The 12678-nt window shown below is 39.4% G+C and overlaps 1 protein-coding gene across 1 annotated transcript; it reads right to left on the reverse strand.

Moving 5' to 3' along the window:
• Nucleotides 1-10845: 10845 nt before the first annotated feature.
• LOC109210930 lies at nucleotides 10846-11733 on the reverse strand. Its single transcript, XM_019374415.1, has one exon. It carries the CDS (start codon nucleotides 11731-11733, stop codon nucleotides 10846-10848), a length of 888 nt encoding a protein of 295 aa, XP_019229960.1.
• Nucleotides 11734-12678: the final 945 nt, after the last annotated feature.

The following is a 12678-nucleotide window of genomic DNA, read 5'->3' on the forward strand; positions in this document are numbered from 1 at the left end:
AGCACCGCTGAAAGTGGTGGTGAAGAGCTTGGAGAACCGATCAAGTCTCCACAAAGCATCCGAAGACATGGCCGCTCCATCACCGGCCTGAGCTGTAATACCTGGCTGAGCTGCCGCAGCTGGCTGAACCACTGGGGCATGAGTCTGTGGAGCTACCTGCTCCGGAGTGCGCGTAGCAGGAGTCTGAACCCCTCCTCCAGCCTGAGAAGTGGTTGGTGCTACTGGCAGCAAACCCGTTCTAGCAACACTATCCATAAAGCCTGCCAACCTGACTAGAGCATCCTGAAGGTCTGGGGTGAACATGACCCCTCATGGGACCTGAGCTGGGCCCGCCGGAGCTACTGTGGCTGGAGCCTCCTCATCGTAATCAATATGAGGCTCCACCTCTGGGACTGCTGCTCGGGGCTGAGCTCTGCCCCGGCCTCGGCCTCTGGCACGGCCTCGGCCTCTGCCCCTCGTAAGAGCTACTGCTGGGGGCTCGGGCTGCTGTGCGGTGGAAGAGGAAGCACGTTTTCTCGCCATCTGCGAAAGAATAGAGTAGAAAGACAATCAATCTTTGAGAAACAGAATCGCACGACAGGAAAGAACAAAAGTTAAACTTTTCCTAACTCCGTAGCCTCTGGGGGATAAATACAGACGTCTCCGTACCGATCCCTCAGACTCTACCGAGGTTGTCCGTGAGTTGTGAGACCTATGTAACCTAGTGCTCTGATACCAACTTGTCATGACCCGGATTTACCCCACAATCGAGCATCGTGATGGCGCCTACTAACGGAGATAGGCCAGACAAACATTACGCATTTTCTATCAACATCAACAATATAATATTCTAACGACAATTAAGTAAGTGCGGAAGACTTAAAGTTAACAAAATAATGTAAAAGTGCGGAAGTTTGAAACACATCACTACCCAAAATCTGGTGTCACTAGCTCATGGACTACTATAGAATACTACAACCAAGTCTGAATGAAGAAAAATACATGTCTGTTTCGGAACAATGAAAACAAACTGAAGTAAAGGAAATGGACTTCGGCCTGCGAACGCCAGCTAGGCTACCTCGAGAGTCCCTGGACTGAAGATAGCTCCCGGATAAGAATCCTACTGCTGCTGTCCGAAAGCTGCCCCTGGATCTGTTCACAAAGAAATGCACAGAGTGTAGCATCAGCACAACCGACCCCATGTGCTGGTAAGTGCCTGGCCTAACCCCGGCGAAGTAGTGACGAGGCTAGACAGGACTACCAAACCGACCTGTACAATGTTTATATACAAATATGCAACAAAAAGGAAAGAAAATACCGAAACTAAACAGTTAAAAGGGAGGGAAACATGCTATGGGGAAAGTACAATTGGATATAAAGTTCATCAGCGTAATTAAGAAACATGGCACAACAATAATTATCAAAGAATAAGAAGTTCAATAGTTGCACGGCATCACCCTGTGAGCACGTGATTTTTGCCCTAAGCAAATTATTCCCAAAATTCAAACAAAATAATTTTTGTTTTTCTTATTATTACTATTTTTACAATTTTGGTGAATCTATGTGTCATTTTGTGCTAATTGTTTGCATTTTGTTTGTGTATTTTTATTCATATAAAATACAAAAAATACGCATTTGCATTTAGGTTTTAATTTCATGGTTAGTATTAATTAGGGATTAATTTGTTTTAGAATAGGATATGAAGAAAATGACAAAAAATAGTTCACTTTATGCATTTTTTATTGTTTTAACTGTGAAATTGTCACAAAATAGTTATTAAATAAATTTTAGGTATTAATTAGTTTTAGCTTAATTGTTAGTTTAATTTTGCATCTTTGTGAAAATTAGAAAAAATAAAATACAAAAGCAAAAATAAAGAAAATACAAAAGAAACAAATTGGTCTCAATAGAATGCCCAAATTGGGCCAATAATAATTCAGCCCACCCCAAAAAACCCCTCAAGACCGGACCAAACCACTGGCCCAAACGCCCTGCCCGGTCCAATTGCCCCACACTCAAAACGATGTCGTTTTGAAGTCGTTAAATCATGACCGTCCATCCCCTCAAATCCAACGGCCTGGATTGATCCTTCAATTTAAATAAAACTGTCCGAAATTATACACAAAAACTTAAACAATCCCTCACCCTCCTCGTACTCTTTGTAACGCCGGTGTAACACCACTGTTACCCCGCCCTTCTCCGCCGTCCTCCGCCCTAGCACCGCCGGCCGGAAATCGCCGCCGCCGGCGGCGATGCTCCGACGGCCTCCAAAATTTCACACTGCACTCTCCTTCACCTCGTCTTTCCAACCCCCACATCCATGGCCCTCGAATCCTAACCCACCTCCTCGAATATCCAATCTAAGTTTTCCGGCCATGATGCAAGGTCATCCAAATCCAACCAAATGAACACCCTAGGACCGCCTTGTTCTCCTCTATCAAACCCCCCAAATCCCATCCTTCGAATCTGTCCGGAACCGCTCGAATATGGAATTTAAATTTTCCGGCCAAAACCTTACTTCGTCCAAAGGGCCCCAAATTCATACCATATACTCCTCTGACCTCCCTCATCGCTAATCCCTAAATTTGAGTAGAAGCACCCAGATTTTAAATCTAGGGTTTTGAGCATCGAGTCTTTAGGGTGGAACTTCAAGGGTCAGAATCCTTGTTGATAGTTTGGTCATGAGAAGTTTGGAATCAGCTAAGTTTTCCTCTTATCTTTTTTTTTTGTAATTTTTTTGGTTTTTATTAATTCGATTCATGTTTTAGTAGATGCAGTTTTAATTGTTGAATGATTCTAATTAGTAGTTTAGTTAACAATAATCGGCTTCTTTAAGTAGCAAATGTCGAGGTTAATATTTAAGTCGATTTCCATTAATTGTTTAGTTCTGATATGATGCTCATTCTATTTAGTTTAGTATTCAATTGTGAGTTAAGTGTTAAATGTTAGTTTAATTCAAATTGATTCCAGTTATTGGTGTAGTTGATGATTTTTATTTTTGTATTTTTTGTCTAAATTCCGGTTTCAAATCAGTGTTGAGTATTATCTTTTGAACTGAATAAATGTGGATTGTTAATTAGTTTAATTCTGATTGTCTGTCAAGCGATATAGTTTGAGTTTCATTGATTAGTCTTAATTAGTCATTGAGTTCACTTTGGGTTAACTTGATTATAGCTGGTAGATGTTAGCTAAGGTTAGTAATTTCAGTATAGTTAAAGGGCAGTTTGGGCACTGAGAAAGGGTAGTTTAATCAGATTTGGTAATTGTTGAAATGAAGTGAGGGTAGAATAGGAATTGTATTGGGTATAGAACCTCCTAGGATGGACTATAGTGCAAGTTTCAGTAAACTTAGGGTAGTTACTTGTGTAGCAAGTCAGAAAATAAGGGGGTAAAAATAGAATTAAAATAGGGACTAAAGGGAAAAGTGAAAATATGAAGTTGCACCCTAAGTTCACTTATAAATAGGCATTCTTTTGCCTTGTGCAGAAAGTTTTGGGGAGCCTCAAAAATTTCCCCAAAAGATATCTCCCTAATTTCAAATCCAGTTCTGAAATCCAAATCTTCAAAAACCCAAAAACAATAGAGAATCTTAGAGAAAAATCCAAAAAATATCACTGTTCCATTAGGAGTTTTATGCTGATTTCACTTTTCAGTTAGTCTATTAACAATTCCATGAGTGTTTTGGTGTTTTCAAGTCAGATTTGTGGTTTAGTCAAGTTTGGTGGTTTGCTTCTGTTTGTTGAGGGTTATCTGTGTTGATTGGTTTTCTGGAGTTTTTGGGGCTCAATTTCAAGAATCTGTGGTCTCTTCATGTCATCTACAACTGATTTCCTGATTTTTATTTTGCTGTGACTCCTCATGGATCGTTGATCTCATTTTCCTGGGCTGTTATTTGATCTTTGCTTGTTGCTGCTGCTGACACTCTTCTTCTTCTTACTGTATTTCGACATCCAGGTACACAATTGCGTCCTTGATTGACTGTAAGCAGAAAATGTGCAGAAGTAAATTTGTATGAAGAATCAAAGCCTAGTTCTGATTTAGCCTTGCTCATGACTTGCGCACGTTTCATTCATTGATATTATGTAAATCTATGCCAGCTTTGTATAACTGGACTGTTATGGACTGAGAAGGACTGTTAAAATAATTTGATTCCTCCGAACGATAGCTGAGTTTTACATCTAATCATATTAGCTCGAATTAGCTTTAAATTCAGTAGTCCTAGTTCAATAGCGTCAGGTAGGTGGCCAGCTAGTTGTAAATCAGAAAAATTAAAAGCATTGTTGGAGTTCTACCTGCTTAGTTTAGGTCGCTTCTTCTTCCTTAATGTCAACAATTGAGTCCAATAAAATTGTAATTCAGAGCAGAGCGAGTGTTTATGTATTGATCTGAAAATATGATAGTTGTAACTCATGTCTAAACGTGTACATATTATTCGTGTGTTATCATACTGTAATTTAAAAATGCTGGGCGAGAACTTGATTTGTCAAATGTTTGTTGAACTTAGTTTATTTGCTTCACAAACTTGGGCCTAAGCTGGCCCTGTCGCACCAATACTGCTATGTAAATACACAGGCCCGCCTTAAGGCATTCAATTCCGCTGGACTGAGGGCACGCGCAGACCTGGCCCAGGTCCTTGTTTAAGTAAAGTCCAACATTCAAAAATCCCACCTCACCTATTTAAACTGGGAGTGGGGGCTTGAGCTTCTTTTGGAATACTTTCAAATAATAATGGGCTTGCTAACCAATTAACTAGGATTTAGAGACGGTGCTTAATAGCAAATCATAGTTCTTCTTTAGATTGGCCTTTAAACTAAAACGAGATGAGCCTCGCTAAACAAAACAAACAAATGGCGGGGCCCTCGATAAATGCTTATGTTAAAAATACTTAGACTTCGAGATGGGCCGTTTAACGAATTTCACGGCCTTTCCCAAAGATAATAACACGTTAGTCGCTTTAGGCGCGTTTATAATAATACTACTTTCCTAAACTCGGGTGCACATTTATGTGACCCAAATCCAAATCCCAACGGAGTCGAAATGTGTTGACAACCACGGGTGCACTGGTGTGACGTGGTTCGAGATACATTTTCACGACGTTGCAATTCTTATTGAAATAACAATAAAAGCAGTTTACTAATATAGGGCACCTAAGTTAGAACATGTTTTGGAATCAGATAAAATCAAATATGACAATTAAGCGACCGTGCTAGAATCACGGAACCCGGGAATGCCTAACACCTTCTCCCGGGTTAACAGAATTCCTTACCTGGATTTCTGGTTCGCGGACTGATAACAGAGTCATAATTTCCTCGGGTCGGGATTCAACTGGTGACTTGGGACACCCTTAATCTCCCAAGTGGCGACTCTGAAATCTTAATAATAAATCTCGTTCCGATTGTCCTTTAAGTGGAAAAACTCCTTTATGCCCTATCGGGTGTAGGTAAAAAGGAGGTGTGACAAATATTATTGGAATTGGATAGTTATTAGTTGGCTTACCTAGCGGGTGACATCACGACTAGTGGATTTTTGATCGTGACAGTTTGGTATCAGAGCTCTAGGTTCATAGGTTCTACAAGTCATGAGCAAGTCTCTAGTAGAGTCTTGCGGATCGGTATGATGACGTCCATACCTATCTTCAAGAGGCTATAGGATATTCGGGATATACTTCCCATCTTTCTTTCCTTATCGTGCGACATTGATTTAGCTTGAAGCGTAACTCTTTGAATTCCTTCCACGCATTCGTATGCGCACATGAGCGCTCGGTATCAGTTGTGCATCGACGGCTTGTGATTTCATGGATGAGGTGCGAGATGTGATTTCTGTGTGTTGATGATGGAATAGTTTGGAGAACTTGAGGCTGGGTTTTGACTATAGCTTGAGCACGGAGAATTTGATTGTGTGAGCACGTGCTTTTGGACTTATATGTCCGGTATTGTCCCTATTAGTGAATTTGTGATTAGATGACTATGTGATGAGTATGATGTGACTGCGAGATGTGTTCAAATTGTTCGAATGCGACGAGAAGAGTTTGCTTGAGATGTAGAAAGGACTATTGGGTGCTTGATTTTTATCTTGATTTGATGTATTGGCTCGAGTTGTGGGTGGGTTGAGGGATTTTTCATGTTGTTAATTATGGAGTGAACTAGATTTTCATGTCTTGTTGTAAGTTCAGACTTAGGAAGGTTAAGTGTTGCATAGTAGTTGTGACTGTGGAAGGGTATAGAGTGATGTCAGTTTGAGGCAAAACAGGCGGGTTATCTCTTGCAGGGTGTCCTGAGGTTGCGTGATCCCTATGTTATTTTTGTAGAGAGTTCTCCTTTACCAGCGAATTATATGTGTTGCAATTTGAGTTTGGACCGCTTGTGGAAGTTGGCTTGACTGTTACATGGGTGAATGCAAGATTTACAGATAATTCGAAGTATTAGATGGTTACTATTACACGAGCTTATGAAGGATTTAGTTGAATCTCACTGCAGTAATGAGGTATGGTTATTATAAGTTATCAAATGTTTTATTTCATGGCTTTGAGCCAAGTGGGGTAGTCTACTATCGACAATTTAATTATATGGTTATGTGTCGTATCGGTTTCAGCCTGAGGCATACTTGTGGATCGGTTATGCTTTGCAGATGTTGGTTTTGAGGGTGAATTAAGCAAGGGAATTTCTGGATGCATGATGTATTACACCTTATGGGTATATGGAGATCATGGGATGATTTGAGTTTGTTATTCGTGATAGATGTAGTGGGCATGGAGTAGGGATTCACTCGATTGCTTAGAGGTGTGGATTACTTCTTATGGTGTTGGTGTGCTAATAGGGCACAGGTTATCCGGTCCGTTTGGTCGATTTAATTGAGATTTGAGCAGAGTGGAAGACTCTCGAGAATGGTTTTAATGGATTCAAGATTTATATGTAGAAATTAGGAATTTTTAGGATTTATATATGTTTAGAAATTGAGATTTACATTGGATGGTGTCGAGACTCGTGGTATTTCTATATCCTTATGGATTCCACATATCATTATCAGGAAGGTGTAGGAAGCATCTTTAGATTCGCAGAGGGTCTCTTCAGAGTGGGTATCTTGGTTGTGGTACTTTGGGGTGCTTAAGAGAGAATTCAACGGCTTATGGGCCTTAGGGTATTGTGGTTTTATGTTAGGACCTATTGTGGTGAGTTTTGGATAAGGATCGTGGTGTTCTGGAAAGGAGAAATGTCAACTTGAGGGTAATTCAGAAGGAACTCGGGGGAATATGACAATTAGATAGTAGGTTAAATCGACACAGTAATGGATATGATCGGTTCTTTGGGTACTTATGATGTGTCGAGACTCTAAAGGTGTTTCGTGGCAGTGCTCTTGGGTTTTTGGTGAACTGTGTTGCCTGGCTGAGTTATAGAGATTCAGTTTTGATAGTTTGGTTATGTGAAAATAGATTCCAATGAGTTCTCAGTGGTTTCTACCATGGTTTGAGGTGTATATTTCCTACTGGTGTGTGGAACGTGTTGCATATTGTGATTTCCTCTTGGATGAGATCAAACAAAAGGTTCTAGGAAAATTGAGTATGTAGTTTGCTTGTGACTCAAAGTTGATTATGAGATTCTCGTACTTTTCATATGATGGCATAATAGGGGTGGTGTGTTGTGTAGGATTGAGATTTGCATGTGCAAGGGCGCAATTCGATCTTGAAAGAAAGATCCTGAATTCTTAGGCATCATAGACGGTTTCAGATGACTAGGTGTATGATATTACTTTTTGGTATTGCTTGAGGAGAGTTTACATTCCAGAAGGCGCATTGTGTTTTGATTTATGAATACTTCATTGGTGTTATGGCACTCTCCTGGTTGATGGACTGCTGATTTTCAGATATTGCTATGTGGTACGAAAGAATTATAGAAGTATTCCTTGTGGGATGATCGTCAATGAGAGATGTGTTAGACATTCGGGTGGTGGAGTTGGGATCAGATATGGTGATTCGTGTGTTCTATGGATTTGGAGACTGGGAGTTCTCAGGAGTAGATTGGTTCATGGTTGTGGACTGTGAAGCCGAGGCCGAAGCTAGCTAGATGATATTATATGTTATGATTCAGTAATTGTGGAATTTCGGAGGGTTATTTATCTATTTGTGGGTGACCAGAGTTGATTTGGGGGTCCCTTGGTAGGCCCAATTAGGACGTGTATTCTACACCGAGTCGGATTGGTTGGCTCCATATTGCTATTGTTGAGGGATGTGCCATTCAGTTGTTGTTCTAGCTTATTCGTGCTATGAAATGATCTATGAGTTACTCTTCTATACTACAAGGGGTTGCGATTCGTTGGTTATATGCACACATGGTGCGATTCTATTGGGGCCTTATAGCGGAATTTGAGCGAGATGGGTATTTGGGTATTGCATTATTGATTGCGTATTGGTTATGTTCTTTCGGGTTTTGTGTGGAATTATGTCATTTGCTTCCCCGTGGTTATGGTAATGCACTTTGGGTACTTGATGTCGAATTGCGCGTGGTTATTAATTTTGACCAGGGTGGCTTGAGGTATATAATATGGAGCATTGTTTGGATGGGTTCACGCATTGCAGCGGAGTTATGTTGAGATATGATCCTTTATGTTAGATTCGTGCGTCTTGGTTCTACTAGGTATGATGGTTTCATAGCATTTCGGTTGTGGTGGTACTTGTTGAACTTGAGAGGTGGTTCTATCGTTTGAGTCATTTTCCATGATTTAGTACATTTGGATTGTTGCTTATTGGTGCACGGATTGTACGAGTTGTGGCTTAGATTGTATTGATGTGGCATGTCACTAGAGTGGTTGTGTTGGATAAGATAAGGTCATTCGACCTAGAATGGATACCATCGGATTTGATTACAGTATGTATGGAGGATAATATCGGAAGTCAGCTTAGAAATTAGCTATAGTTCTTGTCGAAGGAGGGAGAGTTCCATGACTTGTTGGTCTGAAAAGTGGTTTCGAGTTTCTGCGTGTTTCTTTCATCATTGGCAGTGTACAAAGGTTCAGAACAAGATTTTAGTTGATATGAGGTTCGTATAAGATTCACATAATTACTTTTGTTTAATTGGCTTGTTAAATATTATTAGAATTAGATAGTTATTAGTTGGCTTACCTAGCGGGTTGAATTAGGTGCCATCACGACTAGTGGATTTTGGGCCGTGATAGCAACAAAAGTCAACCCTGGGCTTGCTTGGTCAAAACCCGAGGATCAGACCAAAACTCGATTACCCATTCACCTCCGAGCCTGGTTATGTGATTTATTTCGAAATCCGACCTCAATGTGAGATCTAAATCTCAAATTTACAAAAAATTCCCAATTCTACCCAAATCCCTATTTTCTACCATGAAGATCTTGAATTTGATGTTGAAATCTCATGAAATGTAATGGGTAGTTGAAAAGAAATGGATTAGAGTCACTTACCAATGACTTTGGGATGAAAAGTCTCTTAGAAAATCGTCTCTAGAATGTTTAGGGTTTAGAAATGGTGTGAAATAAGCGAAGTCTCGTTTTTCCCTCTTTTACTCAGCTGCTGGTGTCGCAATTACGTAGTCATGTTCGTAATTACGAACACCACAAATGCGATACAAGGGTCGCAAATGCGAACCCTGTCTCACAGACAGAGAAGTCGCAAATGCGACAAAATGATTGCAAATGCATAGATACTCCCATCGCAAATGCGGTCAGGAACTTCGCAAGTGCGAAGCAGGCTAAAGAGCACACTGAGTCGCAAATGCGACTCTAAGATTGCAAATGCGACTTCTTATAGTTCGCAAATGCAAACATCTTCCTCGCAAATGCGAGATTACCTAGTCCAGCTTATGCTTGCAAATGCGAACACTTGTTCGCAAAAGCGAGGCTTGTAATTGCAAGCCAGACCTCGCAAATGCGAGATCTGCAGCAGAACACCAGCAACAGAAGTGCACCAGCTATCTTCGTACTTACCAAAGTCATCCGAAACTCACCTGAACCTATCGGGCTCCATACCAAATATGCACACAAGTGTAATAACATCATACGAACTTGCTCGCGGAATCAAATCACCAAAACAACATCTAAATCAATAAATCAACCCTCAAAACGATTGAAATTTCAAAGTAAACTCAAGAACAACTAGAATCACATTTAGGCTTTCGGATCATGTCAAATCAATTTCGAATTGCACCAAATTTTGCAGACAAGTTTCAAATAGCGATACAGACCCATTCCAAATTTCAACATAAAAATCCGAAACCGTTAGCTAAGAAGTCAACTTACGATCAAACTTAGTAAATTTTCGAACTTTAAAAATGCTAGTTTTCAGCAAAAATGAGTTAAATCACTTTAGGGGCCTCCCATTTTAATTTCGGGCATATGCCCAAGTCCAAAATCACGATACGGTCCTACCGGAATCATCAAAATACCGATCCGAGGTCGTTTTTATAAAATACTGACCGTGGTCAACTCAAGTTATTTTTAAAGCCAAAAATCATATTTTCTTCAAATTCCTACATAAAAGCTTTTTAAATAGTGACACAGACCATGCACCTAACCAAGAAACATCATACGAAGCTAACAGAGGTCTCGGAATACAGAATTAAGGGCTAATACTCAAAATGACCTATTGGGTTATCACACACACAAGATTCCAAATGTGAGAATTTCAGTAGAAAAAATATAAAGCAATAGAGGAAAATTGATCAAATCTAAAAACCATAGAAATATTTCTAAGTTATAATTTTTTTTGGTAATTCACAATATTATTAATCACCAAAGAATCAAATTACATCGTATAGTGGCCAGCTCAGCCTATACACAACTCTACCCTATACTCCTATCCTTAACATACTGATTCACCTAGTTTCTACACATATATCTCTTATACCCTATAGAAGTCTTTGCTGCAGGACTTCTTTAAGCTTGCCTACAGCCCGTACATTACATGTGTATGCTATCTTTCTAATGATGCTCTTAGTATCTCTATGTTCCTTTTCAAAAACTCTATGATTTCTTTCATTCCATATACTATACAAAGTTTCAGCTAGAACCATTCGCAAGAGCTGCCCCTCAACAGTTTTCTTCTTTGCTTTCTCCACAAACCATGCTATTAGCTGATCCCACATTTTTATTTGCACCTGGATATGTAGCCAGTTGAAAATTCCTGCCCATAATTCAGTGGTGGTAGTACATTCCCAGAATAGATGAGCATAAGTCTCTGGATGATTTCCACAAAAAACACATATTGGATCCACGTTAATGTTCCATTTGTTCAGCCTATCAGTTGTCATCATTCTCTCCTGTATGATCAGCCACATGGAGAACAATGCTTTAGGCCTAGCTATATTCTTAAACATAATTGCTTTCCACTCAACTTTAGGTAATGCTCCAATTTGCTGCAAGTACAACTGCTTGATTCTGCATTTGCCATTATCTCCCTGCATCTGTGTATTTGGACCAGCAACAGTCATGATCTTTTGAACCATCCAACTCGCTTGCTTTGGTACTTTAACTGTAGCTAAAGGGTGCCCTTTTATATAGTACATATGAACCCATTTGATCCACAATCTGTCTGCCTTTGTTGCTAAGTCCCATTGCAGCTTGAGAATGGCAGTTTTGTTCCAGCTTTTGAGATTTAGGATGTTTAGTCCTCCAGCACTCTTAGGTTGACAAACTTTGTCCCAAGATATTAATGCACGTTTGGTAATGACATTTGTTCCTGACCACATGAAACTTCTACAGTAGACATCAATAAGTTTGATCACCTTGGAGGGCATCAGGAATATTTGAGACTAATAAGATTGAACTCATTTCTAAGTTATAATTAATATCACTGTTAATACCCCGAAAATGGTGCTATAATTTAATCACTCTCAATTATGCCTAATAAAAGGACTAGTCGTCGCTGCAAAATATATCGGGCTAAAGAATGTGAAGTCGAATCCTACAAAAAACTAACCTATGAATCACAACTTTATCTATCACCGAAATTCAAGGAAAATAACTTTTGGAAGTATCAAATAATAGTATTGATTGTTTAGATTAACTAATTATAAATAATAGAAGTGCAGTCAAATTATCAACTAATTACACAAGAGTTGTAGACAAGATTAAGGAGGCCAAGAGTTATGATTTCTTCAATTGTTGAAATTATTCTCACTATGTTACCTATATTCTCGTCGATTTATTCCTTACTGATCGTGAACACTTTGTTTATTACGATTCTCTTTCAAACAATCAGAATAATATAATAGACGTATTTTCTCGAACTACTCTAGCTGGTAATTTCTCATAACTCACTACGATCACGCCAAAGCTTCATTATCTCTAATCATGGTTTTAAACCCGCAATATTGATCTCTCATATACCGTGAGAGTAACATATTTTCATTAACTACCTAAATACGCATTCTCTTTCGAGCAACAAATAATAATTAGGCACAGTTAATTGAGGACCCTTCAACCATCTGAAATAAGCACGTAGTTGAACAAGTAAAAATATTCAAAGTCACTATATTCAAACACAATAAAAATTCATCTTACAAAAGGTTATATCAAAACCCTAGATAATGAAATTAGCTACTCATAGTGATGCTAACAATCATATCACTACGGAAGAGAAAAAGAAGAATTATGTGATCCTGTGCTTCCAAAGTGCTCCAGCAGTCTTTAACCTCCAAAACAAGTCTCTCTCCTCTCAAAAATGAGTTTAAGAACTATTT

This window comes from Nicotiana attenuata, unplaced genomic scaffold, assembly GCF_001879085.1.
Source record: "Nicotiana attenuata strain UT unplaced genomic scaffold, NIATTr2, whole genome shotgun sequence".
NCBI lineage: Eukaryota > Viridiplantae > Streptophyta > Magnoliopsida > Solanales > Solanaceae > Nicotiana > Nicotiana attenuata.

What these genes read in the sequence shown, in the direction of transcription:
- LOC109210930 (XM_019374415.1), bottom strand. Translation starts at nt 11,733, where the DNA reads ATGCCCTCCAAGGTGATCAAACTTATTGATGTCTACTGTAGAAGTTTC.